General features: G+C 37.4%; 2 protein-coding genes across 4 annotated transcripts; one reads left to right on the top strand and one right to left on the bottom strand.

Moving 5' to 3' along the window:
• Nucleotides 1-1148: 1148 nt before the first annotated feature.
• On the bottom strand, nt 1149-8751 carry LOC111789253 (protein odr-4 homolog). 2 transcript variants are annotated; one of them, XM_023669969.1, is made up of 12 exons: nt 8496-8751; nt 8208-8423; nt 7981-8076; nt 7099-7187; nt 6868-6996; nt 5428-5542; nt 4902-4983; nt 4706-4815; nt 3361-3503; nt 2857-2953; nt 2465-2681; nt 1149-1442 (listed from the first exon to the last, which is right to left on the bottom strand). In XM_023669969.1, exons 1-12 carry the CDS (start codon nt 8577-8579, stop codon nt 1384-1386), a joined length of 1437 nt encoding a protein of 478 aa, XP_023525737.1. In that variant the 5' UTR covers nt 8580-8751; the 3' UTR covers nt 1149-1383. The 2 variants fall into 2 exon arrangements, with proteins under 2 accessions (XP_023525737.1, XP_023525736.1); XM_023669968.1 differs by lacking the exon at nt 1149-1442 and having other exon boundaries at nt 2183-2681.
• Nucleotides 8752-10432: 1681 nt separating this feature from the next.
• Nucleotides 10433-16622, top strand: LOC111787631 (oligopeptide transporter 4-like). Of its 2 annotated transcripts, XM_023667651.1 has the most exons (7): nt 10433-10547; nt 11080-11587; nt 11698-11795; nt 13097-13660; nt 13763-14015; nt 14975-15157; nt 15872-16622. In XM_023667651.1, exons 1-7 carry the CDS (start codon nt 10540-10542, stop codon nt 16484-16486), a joined length of 2229 nt encoding a protein of 742 aa, XP_023523419.1. In that variant the 5' UTR covers nt 10433-10539; the 3' UTR covers nt 16487-16622. The 2 variants fall into 2 exon arrangements, with proteins under 2 accessions (XP_023523419.1, XP_023523418.1); XM_023667650.1 differs by lacking the exon at nt 10433-10547 and having other exon boundaries at nt 10965-11587.
• Nucleotides 16623-20430: the final 3808 nt, after the last annotated feature.

The raw sequence follows: 20430 nt of genomic DNA, 5'->3' as shown, positions 1-20430 counted from the left end.
GTATTCTACTCCGTGAGTGAGACTTGTTTTATTTGTTTCGGCTCTTTGATTTGTAATCTTCTCGACTGCGAAGGCTTAACTTGTACGATGTTTTGTTTGATCGTCTGTGCTTTCTGTTTTTATTGATTTTTAGATATATGGACTCTGCTGGAGGTCTGAGTTTGCATCCGTCGCACCGTTGTAAAACTATTCATCTGATCTGTGATAAAATGTTTTCGCTCTCGATGCACTTGAAGTTGGCTATCTATTTTTATTGGATTTTAATTTGTTGCTTGTGCTTATTGTGGAGTTCATAGCTTTCTGTTTGCATTTTTCAAGCATTTGAAGTTTATATAAATTTTACAGATGAGAAATTCCCAGGGAGTTCATAATGTTGCAATGGAAAAGGATTGCAGTTTGCTTCAGTCTTCTGATTATTTTGATGCTCAACTTATCACTTTAGGATGGCAACAGGTATATGCCTATTTTATTCGTACTTTCTATGAGCCTACATACTTAAATACAACATTTACATAGGGAATAATTTGTGATAAGCTGATCATGCTTTACTCATCTTATCAAGATTTGTTTAGTGATGTAAAGGGATTCGTATGCCTAGTTTAATCATTCATCATCTTCATAAACACTGAAACATCAATTTGTTCTAAGATCCAAAAGTAATATATCCCCACTTTTTAGTTTATGAATCTCTCTTTAGTTTCTTCTACTATAAAATGTCTACATGTTAATCTAGGAGAAGATTAAGAAAACCAAGTATGCAAATAGTTGGTGAAAGAGAGAAGACATACTCGTGTTAAGTAATGTTGTTTATGTCAATGGAGGTCAATTTTTTTTCTTACTATATTTCCAATTATTATCGCTTAAGTTGTTGCAGTCATTAAATTTTCTTCCTTCTTCATGCTGTTGAATCCTTTTCACTAGAAAGAACAAGTTGAGAAATAGTTGCAAGGATTATTCGGTAGCTATGTTATGACCTTCGTTGATGCCTTTGAATGTTGACAACTGCTAACTTCAGTTACATTTATGTCCCTTTCTATGATTATTCCTTCTCCCTTCTTAATTACTAAGAACTTCAGTGGTTACTAGTGGAGAAGCGAATTTTTTTACCCCCAATACGCAACTCGGTGCCTGAACGACTTTAAGGTATGGAAAAAGTAAAATAAAGACAAACAAGTTATGTCACTCCCGATTATAAAGCTTCTTGCAAAGAAGCCCTCGACTCATGAAAATGTAGAACTGTGCATTGGTATACAGAAGTTATACGAGTCTTTTGGGTGTTGGCGTTCGCATCTCTTGATTTTTTATACTCAATGGTTTTCTACCTTGGCCAGGCTGTGGACACGGAAGGAGAAAGAGATTGCAATTGTCACCCACAGCGTATTCTTATTTGAGCTTCTGAAAGGTTTTGGAAATGACCGCCATCCATCTATAAAGAGCGAAATCTGCAAATAGTAAGCGTTACCCTTATCAGAATGGCAACTTCTAAGTCAGCACAACTAGAAAAGGCTTATTCAAAAATCAGCTTGCACCAATAAAAAAGAAATCGCTATGGATCATAGACAATTTGACGTACAAAATCAGATGCAGTGGTTTTATTTGGAGTAAGTGATTTCACCCAATTCAACTCATTATTTGCAGTATGAAGGGATCAGGTTCATCATGGACCAATTACCCTGGCAAAACTTTGAGGAAGAAGCTACAAGTTGCGTAGTAGCTTGAAGAAGGTAAAGCTTGTGCTGTTCATTTTCTCCTCTTATGGGAACACCATAAATGTCGTTTTCATCGCTAATTGTATCAGTAAAGGTTCTTACTCCTTTAGTTTATTCCATTATTTGGGGAAATGTTACTCCAATGAAAGCCTTCAAAATTCAATTAGGCATGAATTAGGTCAGTTCAAGCCTGCAATTTGTCAAATGATGGAGCTTCTCAACTAAAATTTCCATGGCTTCATATCTCGGAGGTACATATTTCTGTTCATATTTCATTAATTATAGGGACTTGTACTCTTAATTCTATCTGAAGTTAATAAAATTTGTCTTCCATGTGTAAACTTCCTATTTTTGATATGATCAAATTAGAATTAGAGAACGAAAAACTCAGACCTACCCTTCTAGTTCTGTCGGTGCTCGGGCCAACCTAGCCTTCTCTACATTGGAATGTCACCATTTTGTGGAGCCAGAAATTTTATATGAAATGGCAAATGTGGCATTAAGAAGTCTTTGGAAATAACAGTACTCTGAACATGGGCTGAAAGAAACGGTTACCTTTGACCAACCCAAAATCCAAAACAAAACCCATCGGCGTATGATGCTCTCTAATGGCATGGCTATCAAAATTAGTGTAACAAAGCTAAGCTAAGCTAAGCTGAAGTAAATAATAAATCATGATCCCATCATGAAAAGAAACACAAAGCCAATGATAACTGCAAGGATAAGGACGAAAACAGCCATCATAATATTAATACCACTGGACTTGCTGCTTGAAGTTGCATTACTGCTGGTTCTCGTGTCATCGTCTCTGTTTTTCTTCTCTAATGAAGTCTCCGCGCATTGGAAGGGTACAGCCACATCCCAAAATGATTCTGCTGAGAGGGAAAGAGCCTCCTTTTCTGGTTCAAGAACTGTCGTCATGTCCATTGATGCTTCCATGGACATTAATTCGGTACAGTGTTCTTTTAAAACCTATAATGATGTTACAAAGACCTAAGTTAGCAAATATAATTTACTTCCTATGAAAAACTTCGATCTCGAACGTAACTTAAAAGAGTAAAAAACAAGCAAATACAAGCAGCAATGACAACAATTGCAAGGGAAGAAAATAAAGAAAGAAAGGGGGGAAAAGGCCTGAAGTACAGACCACAGTGGTCTCAGATGGTTGCAAATAGTCGCAGATGTAAATGTCTGCCAACCAAGGAACAAACACTCTTCGGGGAAATGAGAGGTTGCACTGTTTCCTGCACTCAGAAGCATTGAGGAACAATAGTCAAGATCCACCACCAGAAAATGCAAATTTCAGACCACGCCCACTAAAATATGCAGTCCAAAAATGATGGACATTTGAATGAACGAACCGATACTAGCATCAAGAAGATTAAACGCTCGTAGCAAAAGGAAATGACCTAAGTCTATATCTCCCTTTCCAGGTATACGCCAAACGCCACTCATCTATTATGAATACATCCAAAAGAACAGCAGCATCATCATCATAGAGACATTCATCTATTATAAATTCTTGTTTGATCTCTTTTTTAAAAGTAGGATCCACAATCACAAATTTTAGACCAAAACTTGTTCTCAGAGGTTCCAGTAAAAGAATTTGGTTAATTGTGGCAATCTATCCTTTAATGTATAACCCGCTTACCTCAACGAGTGAAGGAAGAGCTGAGAAACATGCTCTGATGCCACTTCATTTGCATCCTCATGAACGTCCTGTGCTTCCTTATCTGCGTCAACCTCATCGCATATTATGTCCAGTCTACTCTGTAAACTTGTGATGATATCTCCCTGTGAAGAAAAAACACGTTTTCACAAAATAAGAAGCAAATGTTAATGCATTATACAAAGTCCCAACAGTTTCGATCTTTATATAGTCTAACAACAAAAGTTGTCCCACAATTTGAATGACTTTCAAGTAATGACCAGTCACAATGTAGAGGTGATTATCACTAAGAAGACAACTTCAACGCCTTTCGTGATTAAAGACGAGCAGAAAAAGTGAGCCAGCACATTTCATTAACAGCTTGTTGTGATCTCCAGAGTTATGAAATGCATTAAGTAACAATTGTAAGGTGAACCAGATAGACGAACTTGGGAGTAATAATTGGAAGCAAAATTTTCACAATCAATTTTAAGAAACTGCGACCAGTTATGAAAATTTTGAAATCAGATTGGGGGAGAAAGTGGTTCATAATCCATCATTAATCCTTACAGCCATTCGAAGAACAAATGGGAGGAGGTGCTTTTCTTTGTAAAATAAGTGGAAAATTAGAGAGGGTGGATTTTGGAGAATATTATTTCCATTGAATGAAGTAATAGTAAGGCGGTAAAGACCTCTTTGAATTATGAAGCAACAAGACACTGTTAACAGAGAGGATGAGTTCAAAGGAAGGATCTTACGAAGCAACAAAAGTCGTCCATAGCCAACGGACATAATCAGAACAATGGGGAAAAGAAAATTGTAACAGCTCAAGCTCACCGCTAGCAGATACTATTCTCTTTGGGCTTTCCCTTCCGAGCTTCTCCTCAAGATTTTTAAAACACGTTTGCTAGGGAGAGGTTTTCACACCCTTGTAAAGAATGTTTCATTTTCCTTTCCAACCGATGTGGGATCTTACAAAAATAACAGTTACAAGATGGTACAAGCAGTTTAATGAGGGGGAAAGAACCATCAAAGGCTTACGGTGGTGGGCGGGAGAAACGAGTGAGAATGTGTGGAAGGAGGAGAAGTTAAAATTATCTCTACTCAAAAGGTGTATTTCTCTGGTGGAAAGATACTTTGAGGTAAATCTTCCAGTATCTTTAAGTCCATCATTCAATTGACAAATTGAACACTTCATAAATTTCATTAGGGAAATCAGATATCAGCTCATCACATAACAAGGCCAAGGAATAGAAAGTGCAGAACTTTTATGACTTCAATTTAACAGGCAATAGAAGATTTTCACCTCGAAGTCAAAGGACGTAAAATTAAACATTGGAAATGTTACCTTAATTTCCGTTACAGCTTCGGAAACGGGTTCTTTTGAATTCAAATAAGCAAACGAACAAACCGAGCCTCTAAAGACAACGATACCATCAACCTCTTTTTGTCTGCACGCTGTACAAAAGAAACTTTAAGTAAAAAAAAAATTCATCAAAGAAAAGAACCACAAGGAACATTTAAACAAAATAGAGCCAGTAAACCTTCAAGAGACGTATCTTTCAGGAATGGTAGGAGTAATTCAATTTCATGCAAGTCTCCTAAAGTAGAAGGGGCACTAACCACCTAGTAAGAACGAAGGAAAACAATGGAGATCATAAATCATCTAAACCAACGCAATGAAAGAACTATAAATAATTTAAGGAGAAATTACGTTTTTGGTCCCCGAGTTTTTAGGAATAGGTTCGTTTGGTCCCTAAAGTTTCAAATTCTACCTTTTTATTCCCTAAATTTAGACTTGTCACTAGGTCTAAAAAAATAGAACAAAAAACGTTAAAAATAATAAAAACTTAAGAACTAAAAAGGTATTTTCCCATAATTTAAATAGAACAAAAGGTGCTCAAAGCTAGAATACACAAACCTATTACTCGAACCTCTTTCGTAGGACTAAAAAGATGCATTTTAAAACCTCATGGACTAGACGAACCTATTCCTGAAACCTCAAGGACCAAAACGGTAATTTCCTCAAAATTTACTCATAGGTTTGCACAACAGAATCGTTCTACTAACCAGATTGCCATCAATCATGGCCTTTGCATCTTTTAGAACATCAGCTTGAATGGAAATTCCATTACGAATTACATCTATTAATTTTTGGACATTTGATGCCCTCGAAACAGGTAACCTGGCGAAAAGTACCAAAGCACACAGAAAACAAAATCAAAATATAGCACTGAGAGATACATTCAGGATTGTTGCAAAATTTATAGGAGACAATGCGGAGCATAAAATTAAAGAGATACATTTAGTTAATGAGTTTTCATCTTTTTGTCTTTTTAGTCTTTCGAGTTTACAAACCTTACGATTCCTAAGTTTTTTCAATTTAGCCACTACCAACCTCATGTATTCTTCCTTTCCCTCCATAAACCCATAAAAAAAATCTCTGCAAACTTCTCCTCTCTCCTTTAGCTGCACTCAATATGTGCAAAATGCTGGGATCATAAAGAGCCTTCTCCTTTAGCTGCACTCCCGAAGAGTGAACGTTACAAGGGTGCTGGAGCATAAAGGGCAGTGCGAGTTCCGTGGGGTGTTGGTATAAATTCTACATACATAGGGGGCAAAAATACAATAGGATATACTTTCCAACCCACACTCTCTACACAGCTCATAAATGACCTCCCACCTCACGAAATGAGACCCTCCTTGGCTCCCACTTAAAGTTTACTATAGAATGGCTTGTGACCACGTTGCTTGGAATTTCATGCATAAGAAGTGTGGAAAAGAGGCATGGACAAAGGTTTAGTAGAATTGCTCGAGATCTTGGATCTAGAATTTCATGCTCGAGATTCTTGAACATGACCAGTTCAAGTCAAGTTCTTGGATCTAGAATTGCTCGAGATCAACAAACTTCTTCCTCTAGGTCAATAAGGAGCAAGATTCCTACAACAAGAAGAACAAAATGTGGAGATCCCCTATCCTTTTCTCCGTGGTGGTATACATTGGTAACAAACGTTTGCCTAGAAGAGGCATGGTCAAAGGCTTAGTAGAAAGGTTCATCATTCAGATAGAGAAGCTTGTTTTACTCACTTGTAATTTGTTAATGATACCGTTTTCTTCACTCCGAGAAGGAGGATTCTTTTATCGACCTTAATAGGATTTTATAGGCCTTCAAGACTATTTGAAGCCTTAAAATCAATGCAAAGAAATGCTCCTTTGTTGAGGTTAATTTGGATACAAAAGCTGTATAGGTGGGCTCACTTGGTGAAGCGTGAGGTTTTTTTTCAAGGGGTGGGAGGTTCACATTACTCTAAAACTTGCTACTTTTGGGACCTCAAGGTGGAAACCATTCAAAACGTTCGTCATCTAGGAGGTGATGTTCCTTTTTTTCAAGGGGTGGAAGGTTCATATTAATACATTATCTTAGGCTGCGAGCAACAGAGATCGACATTAAAGTATCTAAATGGTGTCATAAGAAAATAAAAGTGGGGATGATATAGTTATGCAAGTTACCTCATATCGAAGTTGTATATACACTTATACGTCTGAAGTGATGTTAAGACCCTTCCCATTTTAAAATCACAAGGACGCAGGCTGTTTGATGTGAGATTTGATGTCAAAAAGAAATTTCGACATGTCCACCTGCCAAACTTGTTTGTCAGCACATCAAAAGTTTCTTGGCACTATGACTGTTCTAGAAGGAAGGGAAGTGAATTAAATACATGAGGATTTTGATGTACACACCTCCTTGGACTATAACAGATATGAACGAGGAGTCTTGCCTCCGAGTCAATGACTGAAAGTGGTGCTGCTTCTGCAACAGCCTTTACAGCCTGCAAGAAACAATACATTAGCATTTGATGGTCTCCCAATAGAACGTAGAAAATCTTCAATCCACCGTAACACTGATTTTGGTTGCAGTTAGCTCAACGCTCAAAAGACTCCTCCTGATACGAAGGTTCCGACTCAAGCCTCTCCAAATCGTCCAATAGCTAACTAATGAAGAAATTTCGAGAAAGAACCATCACAAAAAACCCTCAATAGGTCATTCATTAGTCTAGGAGAAGCTACTTATGTAACAGCCCAAGTCCAACGCTAGCAGATATTGTCATCTTTGGGCTTTTCCTTCTAGGCTTCTCCACAAGGTTTTAAAACGCATCTGTTAGGGAGAGGTTTCCACACCCTTATAAACAATGCTTCATTCTCCTCTCCAACCAATGTGGGATCTCACAATCCACCCCCCTTGGGGCCCAGTGTCCTCGCTAGCACATTGCTCAGTGTCTGACTCTGATACCATTTGTAACACCTCAAGTCCACCGCTAGCAAATAATGTCCTCTTTGGGCTTTCCCTTCTAGGCTTCCTCTCAAGGTTTTAAAACACGTCTGTTAGGGAGAGGTTTCCACACCTTTAGAAGCAATGTTTCGTTCTCCTCTCCAACCGATGTGGATCTCACAGCTCATCATTCCATATACTTGAATGAGTTACAAATAAATCAATCTATTATCTACAACACTCGAAAGATGGACGAGTAATTTTTGCCCAAAAGAAGAAAAATGGACCCTACATCACAAGGTAAGCTCTGTAACCTTTCTAAAACTACATGTCGAACGGGGTGACAATGATACCTGGCAAAGCATTAGGGTTGAATTCTTAACCGCCGTTTCACTAGCCCATACATAAACGCCAATCACCTTCACACCTCCCGGTAGCATTCGCCGGACCTGGAATGAAAATGATCAACAGACCTCTTTTGCAAATTCGGATCCCGAAAACACAATTCATAGCACAAGAAATGCATTATATCCATTAAGACTATCTTCGTAAATTAAGTATGAAAAACAATTGAATCCACCTGGCGAGCGTGTTCAGCAACCCAATCCTTGTCGATAACCAAAGACGAGGAATCCACAGCCGGAGATTTGCCTTTCGATCCTTTCTTCTTATCGTCTTTAATGGCGCCGACGAGCGAACAAGCCGCCTCTCCGGCATCGTTGGGAGGAGTTGGGATCAAATCGAAGACGAAACCTCTATCTAATGGAGAGCTAAGCCTTCCAATCACAAGGCCGATCTGTGAACCAAGCAAACCACGATTGGCAATGAGAAAAACGTAAAGGAATGGACGGAAGAAGAGGAGAAATACCTCCGATGGAATTGCGGACTGAGCGAGGCGATCCTCGACGATTGTGAGCCGAGATTCTTCTGCCACCACAGCTTTCACCATCATAGGCTGTGGCCGTGCTTCACCGGAGCAATTTGGATGCAACTATGAAGAAGCTAAAGAATAGAAGATTGCCGCGAGATTTAGCCTCAATTCTAAATGTTCTTCACCCTTACCCGCCAGTACTCGCTCGGTTCATTTCTTCCACTGTGTTTCTAGTTGACTGGGAATTTCTTATTGTAAGACCTAAAAAAAAAAATGGTATTTTTCTATTTCACCAAATTTTTCAAAAAAAGGTTTCCAATTAAGGGCTCTTCGGGTCCTTCTTGTTTAGCTAATATCGAACCCGACTCTCCACGTGGCTTTAATATCACCGTATGTTAGACGAACACGACTCTCCACATGGTTCGAGTATTCTTTGTTTATAAAAACATGATCATTTCCTAAATTAGCCGATGTGGGACTTTCATCTTGTTTGTTTATAAAAACATGATCATTCCCTAAATTAGCCAATGTGTGACTTTCATCATCCAACACCTCCTCTCGAACAAAATGCGCCTCCCCTTAATCGAGGCTCGACTCCTTTGGAGTCTTAGTCATTTTTTACTGCCTTCGAGAATGCTTGACTCATTTTCTTTTGGAGTCATTTGTTCGATATTTGAGGAGTTACCAATCTATTGGCACGACTAAGTTTAGGGCATGGCTCTGATACGACGTTAGACGAACACGACTCTTCACAATGGTATGATATTGTCCACTTTGAGCATAAGCTCTCATGGCTTTGCGTTAGACTTCCCTAAAATGTCTCAATACTAATAGAGAGAATATTATTTGTTTATAAACCCAAAATCATTTCCTGAATTAGCAGATATGGAACTTTTATCATCCAACACCATAAACTCTATGACTATAACTAAATTAGTATAACAGCATGAGTTCGAATATGTATCAACTTATAATTTAATTCATTAAATTTTAACTTTCTAAAATCTTTCTATATAAGATAACTTTACCATTTTTATTGATATTTGCATATATGTGAATTATTTTTATTTTTTAAATAAAATCTAAATTAATACACTAAAGAAAGCTAAGTCTTCAAATAGTCTGATTTAATACCTTACTTATTTTATTAATATTATTATTTAGACGTATTTAAATTGAGTTTTTACTTTTATTTTATCAAATTACCAATTGTATTTTATATATATATATAATTCTAACCTTGTGTCAAGACCTACGGGCCAAGAGACAGTCTCAAGTAGACAGTTTCTATGGGGCGTAGGCCTCTCAAAAGGTAACAAAGGCGTGCAAAGGTTTCCTCGAGCCAGACGGAGATTGACCCTCGAGTGCAAAGGCAAAAGGGAGCTTGATTGCAAGACCCACCCGTCGAGCAGGGACAAAAGCCGGGCTTAGTGATCCGACAGTGCCGAGTGGAAGGGCTGTTGCTCAACGGATAAAAGTTACTCTGGGGATAACATGCTAATCTTCCCCAAGAGCTCGCATCGACGGGAAGGTTTGGCACCTCGATGTCGGCTCTTCGCCACCTGGGGCTGTAGTATGCTCCAAGGGTTGGGTTGTTCGCCCATTAAAGCGGTACGTGAGTTGGGTTCAGAACGTCGTGAGACAGTTCGGTCCATATCCGGTGGTGTGGGTGTGGGCCTTAAAGCATTGAGAAGACCTAATGATTTTATTTTTAGTTTTTATAAAAAATATCTGAAAATGGTATTATTTACTTATAAGTTCACCCAATAATTACGAGAGGTTGTCAATTTAGCTATTTAGGAAGGAATATTAATTAGCAAAACCAGCAAAACAAACAAAAATTAGTAAGTGAAATTCCCGAGCCACCTACGTTCTTGCCATAATTGATCCAACGTATGTAAATCAATTCACTCGATCAAAGCGCCAACGTAACCGTTTCCCTCAATTCCTCACTCTGCAGATTCAGATTCCCTCTTCCACTCCACACTCCATTTCATCTACCAATCAAATTCTCCCGCCCTCACTCACTCTCTCGTCCGCCATGGCTCCCTGCGAGATCGACTCTGAAGCGAACTCTCGCGAATGCGATCCCATTGACGACGACGACGANCTCCAAGGGTTGGGTTGTTCGCCCATTAAAGCGGTACGTGAGTTGGGTTCAGAACGTCGTGAGACAGTTCGGTCCATATCCGGTGGTGTGGGTGTGGGCCTTAAAGCATTGAGAAGACCTAATGATTTTATTTTTAGTTTTTATAAAAAATATCTGAAAATGGTATTATTTACTTATAAGTTCACCCAATAATTACGAGAGGTTGTCAATTTAGCTATTTAGGAAGGAATATTAATTAGCAAAACCAGCAAAACAAACAAAAATTAGTAAGTGAAATTCCCGAGCCACCTACGTTCTTGCCATAATTGATCCAACGTATGTAAATCAATTCACTCGATCAAAGCGCCAACGTAACCGTTTCCCTCAATTCCTCACTCTGCAGATTCAGATTCCCTCTTCCACTCCACACTCCATTTCATCTACCAATCAAATTCTCCCGCCCTCACTCACTCTCTCGTCCGCCATGGCTCCCTGCGAGATCGACTCTGAAGCGAACTCTCGCGAATGCGATCCCATTGACGACGACGACGAAGAAATTACGCCAATCGAACAGGTTCGTCTCACAGTCTCGACAGAAGACGATCCTTCGATCCCCGTATGGACCTTCCGGATGTGGTTTCTTGGATTGATTTCTTGTGTACTCCTCTCGTTTCTGAACACTTTCTTCGGCTACCGTACAGAGCCGCTCGTCATTTCGATGATCTCCGTTCAGGTTGCGACGCTGCCGATCGGAAGGTTTATGGCGAATGTTCTTCCGACGACGAAGTTTCGGATCCCTGGATTTGGAGACAGAGAGTTCTCGCTTAATCCAGGACCGTTCAATATGAAAGAACATGTCCTGATTTCGATTTTCGCTAATGCCGGTTCTGCTTTCGGAAACGGCGCCGCTTATGCAATCGGAATAGTCGATATTATAAAGGCGTTTTATCACCGGAAAATCTCGTTCTTAACCGGTTGGATTCTTGTTATAACGACGCAGGTAATTTTCTTGAATTCGACGGACTTGCAAGAACTGTTGAGTTCTTGAAGTCGGAACGAGTCAACTCAGTTACAAGAACTTTTAATATATTTTTCGGATATTTGGAGCAGGTTATGGGATATGGATGGGCCGGTATACTGCGGAAATACGTTGTGAATCCTGCACATATGTGGTGGCCGAGCAGTCTGGTGCAGGTCTCTCTGTTCAGGTCAGAAACAACGATTCTGTTTTCAGCTCGAATTTCCCACTTCTAATAAACACTTACTCTCATTTTGATGAAGGCTTGACTCATTTTCTTTTCTAGTCTAAGTCATTTTTTTACCGTGCCTACTCCTTTTCTTTTAGAGTCAACATTTGGAGATTCTATTGGTATAGCCAAGTTAGGGCATGACTCTGATACCATGTTAGAAGAATACGACTCTTCACAATAGTATGATATTGTTCCTCCAAGCATAAGCTCTTGCAACTTTGCAATGTTGAACTCTATCAGAAATACATCTAAATATATATATATTATTATTATTATTATTATATACCGTACTAAAAATATAAATTAGGAAATCAAATTATGCATACACTTTCATTTAATTTTTTATTATTTATGTTTCTTTCTTTAAAACAGAGTATTATTTTTCTTCAGATTTTTCAATATTATATATATATATATATATATATATATATATATAATTATTGAATATTAGAGTGCAATATAACATTATTACAAAACATTTTACCAGAGTTTTTGGTAATTTGTTTTTTTTACTTTCTTTTATTATTTGTTTCTTCCCGAGGGTGGGTGCCGGGTGGGGTTGTATGCAATTGCATGCATGCCACGTGTTAAATACTACATATTGATATAATTTTGTTTTGAATTAAATAACAATCATTCATGTTTACTTAGAGTTGAAAGAATTTAATAATTAATTAATTTAAAAAAATAATTTCTAAGATAAAATCTTATATATATTCTACTATTTTGTTTGAAATGTGGATTATTTCATCCATAATTAATTGAAGTCACTAATATATAAAATTCTAGCTGTCATGAAGCTTTTCATTTCAATGTTTTACATAAAAAAAAAAAAAAATCAAATTTATTAAATGTTTTACTAAATATTTATTTATTTATTAAGAAAAAAAGAGTATTATTTCGCTTCCTAGCTCTCTTTGATTTTTTGGCGGAGTTTTCTTTATTTAAAAAAAAAAATTATCTCCTCTCTCCCTCCCTGTGTGGTCGGAGAAATTATTTAAAAAGACTATTACACACGTATAAGAGTGAATTTTAAAAGTGATTTGGATCTATATTATTATTGAGAATGGTTGAGAGGGGGTCTCACGTTAGCTAATTTAATAAATGAGAGTTTATAAGTAAGAGCCCTAAGCAAAGTCACTAGAGCTTATGGTCAAAGTGAAAAGTAGTGAATCCTAACCTATTATACATATTAAAAAGTTGGTAAATTTTTGAAGCCAAGTCCAACTTTATTCATCAAATTCTTTTGTGGTGCACAGAGCCATGCACGAGAAAGATGAAAGCCGGATGTCAAGAGGCAAATTCTTCTTGATTGCACTGATATGCAGCTTCTCTTGGTACGTAGTCCCAGGTTATCTCTTCCCAACTCTGTCAACCATCTCATGGGTGTGCTGGATTTACCCCCGCTCCGTCACAGCCCAGCAGCTCGGCTCTGGCATGCGCGGCCTCGGCCTCGGCGCCTTCTCTCTCGACTGGTCCGTCATTGCCTCTTTCCTTTACAGCCCTCTTGTCAGCCCCTTCTTCGCCATTGTCAATGTTGCCGTCGGCTACCTTGTCATCATGTACATTTTGCTCCCAATTGCCTACTGGAAGATCAATCTCTACAATGCCAAAAACTTCCCCATCTTCTCCTCTCATCTCTACAACGCCCAAGGTCAGATTTATAACGTGTCCGCCATTGTGAATGACAAGTTTGAGATTGACATGGCGGCTTACGAGAAGCAGGGGAGGATCAATCTCAGTGTGTTCTTTTCACTTTCATATGGCATTGGTTTTGCTGCTATCGTTTCTACACTCTCTCATGTTGCCCTGTTCAATGGAAAGTGAGTTCTAATTGGTAAAATGCCCTTGCGCCTGATGTTTTGTCCTACCATCTTTCACTTAATTTTAGATTGCATAGATCATATATGAGTTGGTTTTTGCAGGGAAATATACCAACAGTTCCGGGCTTCTTATAGAAGTAAAGAAGATATTCATACAAAATTGATGAAGAAGTATAAGGATATACCCGCTTGGTGGTTCCACATGCTTCTTTTTTTGTCCATTATTTTGGCCCTTGCATTGTGTATTTTCATGAAAGATCAGATCCAAATGCCGTGGTGGGGACTCATCTTTGCTGCGGTTCTTGCTTTGACTTTTACCCTGCCCATCAGTATCATTACTGCCACTACCAATCAGGTATCATCAACTTTCTACTTTCATACTCATTATGCATTGGTTTCTTTTTTTTTCCCACCCATTTAAGAGATTTTACATTGGTCGGAGAAAGAAACGAAACATTATTTATTCTTTATTCTTTATAAAGATGTGAAAACGTCTTCCTAGCATACATATTTTAAAAATCTTGAGGGGAAGTCTATAGGGGAAAACCAAAGGAAGACAATAACTATTAGCAGTGGGTTTGAACCATTATAAGTGGTATTAGAGCCAGACGCCGAGCAATGTGTCAATAAGGACGGTGAGCCTTGATAGGGGTGGACACCAGTCAGTGTGCTAGCAAGGAAGATGGTGAGGCTGAAGGGGGTGGACATTGGCGGTATGCTAGCGAGAACACTAGGTCTTGAAGGGGGTGAAGGACGGTGAGCCCCAAAAGGGGTGGACACCAAGCGGTGTGCTAGCAAGGAAGGATAACGAGCCCTGAAGAGGTGGACACTAGGCGGTGTGCCAGCGAGGACACTAGGTCCAAAAGGGGTGGATTGGGAGATTCCATATCGATTGACGAAGGGAACGAGTGCCAGTGTGGACGCTAGGCTCCAAAGGGGCGGATTGTGAGATCCCACCTTGGTCGGAGAAGGAATGAATAAACCTCCCTCTACTAAGAAGAAATTCGAAAGTGAAAACTAAAAAAAAACCATATGATAAAGTTAAAAATAAATAAATTGAATGGGAGATTTAGAGAAGATTAGAATTTGATAGATAGATCTTCTCTGAAATTTAGTAACCCGTTACTACACATTCATTAACAGGTGGATAACTAACTGACAATATGTCACGAACTCGCTTTATTAGTAGCTTCTTTTATCAAACCATAGAGATAGAAAATTTTAAAACAAAGCTTATCGTACTCTTCCATTTCAAACTTCAAACGATGGCTAGCTGAACTAACATCATTGTCCCTCTTCTTGATCCTGTGGCAGTCCCCAGGGCTGAACATAATCACGGAGTACCTGATGGGTATTATATTACCAGGAAGACCAATAGCCAATGTCTGCTTCAAGACATACGGATATATAAGCATGACACAGGCAGTCTCCTTTCTTAATGACTTCAAGCTCGGCCATTACATGAAGATACCACCCATTTCTATGTTCATTGTTCAGGTAACATCATTCCATATGTATAATATTGTCTACTTAAAGCATAAACTCTCATGATTTTATTTTTTGTTTTCCTAAAAAGCCTCGTGCTAATGAAAATTTATCTCTTACTTATAAACTCATAATCAATCCCTTAATTAGCTAATGGGGGATTCCCTCTCAACCATCCTTAACAATCCTCCCATTGAACAAAGTACACCATAGAGCCTCTTCTTAGGTCTATGTAGCCCTCGAACAACCTCCCCTTGATCGAAGTTCGACTCATTTCTTTGGAGCTCTCGAACAAAATACACGATTTGTTCGACACTTGAGTCACTTTCGACTATTCCTTCGAAGTTACCAACTTCTTTATTCGACTAAGTTAAGGGTATGACTTTGATACCATATTAGGAATCATGAAACTCCACAATATTATGATCTTGATCGACTTTGAGCATAAGCTCACATAGCTTTACTTTTGGTTTCCCTAATAGACCTCCTGCCAACGAAGATCTATTTGTTACTTATAAACTCATGATCAACTCTTAATTAGCCAATATGAGACTCCCTCCCAAGAATCGTGACACTTTACATGTTTCAATTTGACCCGATTATTTTATTTATTTTTATTAGAAAACCACTCTGTTAGCAATATCAGTTATAATGCCATAAAAACTATGAATATTAATTCTAACATTTAAAAATTGTAAATTAACTTTATTTTGTAATAATTCTTAGTGCGTAGGAACTCTGGTGGCCGGGACAGTGAATATGGGAGTAGCCTGGTGGCTACTGATCTCCATAGAAAACATCTGCCAGGACCAAATCCTTCCTCCCAACAGCCCGTGGACCTGCCCGGGTGACCGAGTTTTCTTCGACGCTTCTGTAATTTGGGGCCTCGTCGGTCCCAAGCGAATCTTCGGCTCCCTCGGTAATTACGCCGCTCTCAACTGGTTCTTCATCGGCGGCGCTATTGGCCCCTTCTTGGTTTGGCTTCTTCAAAGGACCTTCCCCAAACACAAATGGATCTCCCTCATAAACCTTCCCGTCCTCCTCGGCTCCACCGCCGCCATGCCGCCGGCCACCACCGTCAACTTCAACTGCTGGATTTTAGTCGGTACTGTCTTCAATTTCTTCGTTTTCCGGTACCGGAAACAGTGGTGGCAGAGGTATAACTACGTCCTCTCGGCGGCGCTGGATGCTGGATTAGCGTTCATGGGAGTGCTCCTGTATTTCACTTTGACTATGGAGGATCGAAGCGTGAGTTGGTGGGGCGCCGATGGCGAGCACTGTGAATTGGCGACTTGTCCGACGGCTAAAGGTGTTGTAGTTGATGGTTGTCCTGTTTTCTGACAGTCTTTATGTTCGATTTTTACATCACATTCTTATTTTGTTAGTGTTAATTGTTGATCCAATGTTCTCTATGTGAAAATGTTTTTCTTCTTGTATGTTACATTTTTAATTGTATCTTAAATAGATTATTTGCGAATGAACAGTTATCGATAGTTGATAAATGAATAGATATTGTCTACTTTAACCTGTTACGTATCGTTGTCAGCCGCATGATATTAAAACATGTATACTAAAGGGAGATTGACTTGTTACATATCACCGTTATCATCACGATTTTAAAATACATCTATTAGGAAGAGTTGGTTTTCACTAATAAATGTTTTGTTCCCCTCTCAAACTGACTTGAGATCTTAGATCTACCCCCTACCAATAGTTATATACTGTAAGCCGTTGTTCCCCTCTCCAACGTGAGATCTCACATCCACCCCCTACTAATAGTTATATGCTGTGAGCTGTGTGAGCCGTTGTTGTTACTCTCTTGCTTGCATATATAACACCTCTTTCAAAATCTCTCTTTCGAAAATCTCTCTACCCTCTAAAACATTTTTCTTAAACCGAGGCTAGAGGTTCGAGCATACGTCGCTTGCCCATAGGTAACGTAAGAACGAATTGACTTAGCTCACCTATTGCTCGAAAGTGAGTGTCGTACAATCCCGCTGCTAACAAAAGTGCGATTGTGACAAGGCACACCAATAATCTTTCTCTAATACCATTTATAACCTCCCAATCCAAATTTGAATAAGTTTTATTTCTTCCAAATTCTAATGATTTTAGTATAGGTAACACGAGTAGATCAACGCCAATAAATAATCTATATTGGAAAATAAAAATTCCTTTAAAATGACTATTTAAAAAAGAAGAATAATAATAAATAAATAAATAACTCCTAAAAACTCATAATATTTTAAAATGGTTATTTACTTACTTTCATAGCTTTTTAAAAACAGGGACCGATCCGTCAATTTGGCTAAACTTCAAAAGATTCCAAACAAGAATACTAAAAATAAGCCTTCCTTTTATTATTCACCATATTCAACACTCCAATTTACACCATCACCTTCCCCAAAATGCCTTCATTTCATACCTTAATAAAATGTCGATAATGATCATGTATTTATAAGGAAAGAATACATCTCCATTGATATGAAAAAGTTTATGCTCAAAGAAGACAATATTACATAAGATCGTGATTCCTAACCTTGTGTATATCGTAATTACCATATTCAAGAAAACATCGGTAAAAAAAAAAAAAAAAAAAAAAAAAAANGTTCTTAGGCAGCGGTTTAGAAGCCGAAACATATCGAGCAGAAAAGCCTCGACATCGTAGCTCTTCATCTTCATCATCCAATCCTTCATCGAAATTCTGAGCGTAACTCAAGGCGTCGTATCGGAATCCGCCGTTCAACGGCTTTGTGTCGCCGATACACGGATTATTCCCCTCTCTTTTCATCAACAAAAGCTTCAATTTCAAACGCCCCCAACACGACACTAACTCTTCGCTGCTCTTCTGCCCCTCCGATTTCTCCATTTGCAAAACAGCCCCTGTTCCTTTGCTAAGAAAGGCCTATAAATTTCTCCCTCTTTCGCTCTGTTGTGGAGTGGATACAATTGTGTGGTCGACGAAGGAATTGAGTGTTTTCAAAGAGACTGGGACGTTTGTCTGTTTCGATTTTTATAATTAATGACAATTTAATGTTTTTTTTTTTAATTATATTTATTTTAATTATTATTGTTTTCTTTTATTGTGTGATATTTACTTGTCCAATTTATTTCTTTTTTGAGAAAAGGCAATGAAATTTGTATTTATTTTATTAAATTAATTTTGTTTCTTTTTTTAAAAAAATTATTCCCTTACTAAATGTGTACCAATTTTTTCTACCCTCCAATAAATTTTTATTCTCTCTTCTACTTACCAACTAAAAAAAGATAAAGTTAATTATTTTAATTATTTTAATGCAATTAGATCATATAACTCCCGTATAAATGAATAATTTTATGTCATGTTTTATTTTTTAAAAATAAAAGAAAAATACACTGGAGTTTGGATTTGATTGCATTTAGATCGATAAATTTTCAAATTTGACAGTTTAATTCTTAAGGTTTGAAGAAAGTTTTTCTAGTTCAAATTTAGAGAGCGTGAAGTTAAGTTTAGAGTTCGTTGAAATTAAGACTAAGTATAACAATGATGTTGTAGTAGTTATAACCAATATGAATGTTCATAGATGGATAAAGTTTAGCAAATTTATGATCTTTAACCGTGATCGAAGCTATGAGGCTAGACATGAAGCTATTAAAAACAAGCTCAACGTGTCTAGTAGGATTTGAGGAGAGAGAATAGTTATAGATGATAACATAGAACTTTTAGTCACTTTAGAGTAGGACGGGAATGTAATGACAAATATGATGAACTTCGTGATTGTAGACTACGTGTATAACTTCGTCACAAGACGGAAGGAATGTATATCCCAATTAAACAAAAAACAGCCTGAATTTTAAATTACCAAAATAAGCAAAATTGAACTATGAGGTCGAAGTCAACCCTAGTTTAATAAGTCGAGGTTGACCACAACATAAATCGAGAGCCCCGTTAATTTAGAGAGGAGTAAATTGTGAAAAACTAAATAATATTTAATTTTAATTTATATTAATCATGGAAAACATATTTACATTGTATGTTTTTTTTACTATGAAATTATTATTATTGTTATTATTATTTTTATATAACCAATTACAAAATATATTCGACCATAAAAAAAAAATTAATTTCAAAATTTATTGACACCAAAACAATATTTTAATCCCTTATAAAAAATATAAATAAAAATTATTATTTCACAGATTATAGCCTTTTTTAGGAAAAGAAAAGCCCCAAGAATATATATAACTTAATTTTTTTTAAAAAAAAAAATTCTATATAACTTATTTTTATTTTATTTTATATATATTTTTTCTTAACAAGTTGATATTTCCATAAGATTCTTTTTAGGCTCTGCGAAAAGATTCCTTTGCCCGATTGATGGACCACATGCAAGGACATAGCTTTTCAGAAGCGTCCAAGAAAGGGATTACGAAATAGAAATAACAGCCTGAAAATACAATACCAGAAACATTTACTCTCCATGGATTAAATAATAATTATAAATCAAACAATATTTTCTGAAATAATAAATATATTTTAACTGAATTGTTAGAGGAACACGACTCTCCACAGTGGTATGATATTATCCATTTTAATAATAAACTCTCATGACTTTGCTTTGTGCTTTCCCAAAAGGCCTCGTACCAATGGAATAATGGTATGATATTATCCACGGCCTCGTACCAATGGAACAATGGTATGATATTATCCACTTTGATAGTAAGCTCTCATGACTTTGTTTTGGACTTTCTCAAAAGGCCTCGTACCAATGGAGATAGTATTTCTTACTTATAAATCTATGATCTTCCACTAAATTAACTAAATAATATTTCTCACTTATAAATGGATGATTTTCCACTAAATTAACCAATGAGACTCACTCTCAATAATCCTCAACAATCCTCCCCTCGAACAAAGTACACTATAAGCCTCCCTCGAGGCTTATGAAGCTCTCGAATAGCTTCTCCTTAATCGAGGCTCGATTCCTTTCTCTAGAGCCATCGAACAAAGTACACCATTTGTTCGACACTTTAGTCACTTCAATAATCCTCAACAATCCTCCCCTCGAACAAAGTACACTATAAGTGTGAATGTTTGATTAATCCACCACACCTAAATGGTGTGAAAGTTATCTTATTTATAATCAAATAAATTACAAGGATATGGAAATAGTAATAAATGGAAATAACAATAAATGGAAAGATACCCATGTCAATAAGGCAAATATTAGATATTTGCCTTATAATAAAATATCAAATATAATATATATGGTAAACTATAATTTATTACTAAATATCCTTAACAA

The sequence above is a fragment of the Cucurbita pepo genome, chromosome LG02, assembly GCF_002806865.2.
Source record: "Cucurbita pepo subsp. pepo cultivar mu-cu-16 chromosome LG02, ASM280686v2, whole genome shotgun sequence".
Lineage (NCBI taxonomy): Eukaryota > Viridiplantae > Streptophyta > Magnoliopsida > Cucurbitales > Cucurbitaceae > Cucurbita > Cucurbita pepo.
The sequence above is the reverse complement of the archived record's forward strand: the minus strand, read 5'-3'. Positions and strand labels throughout refer to the sequence as shown.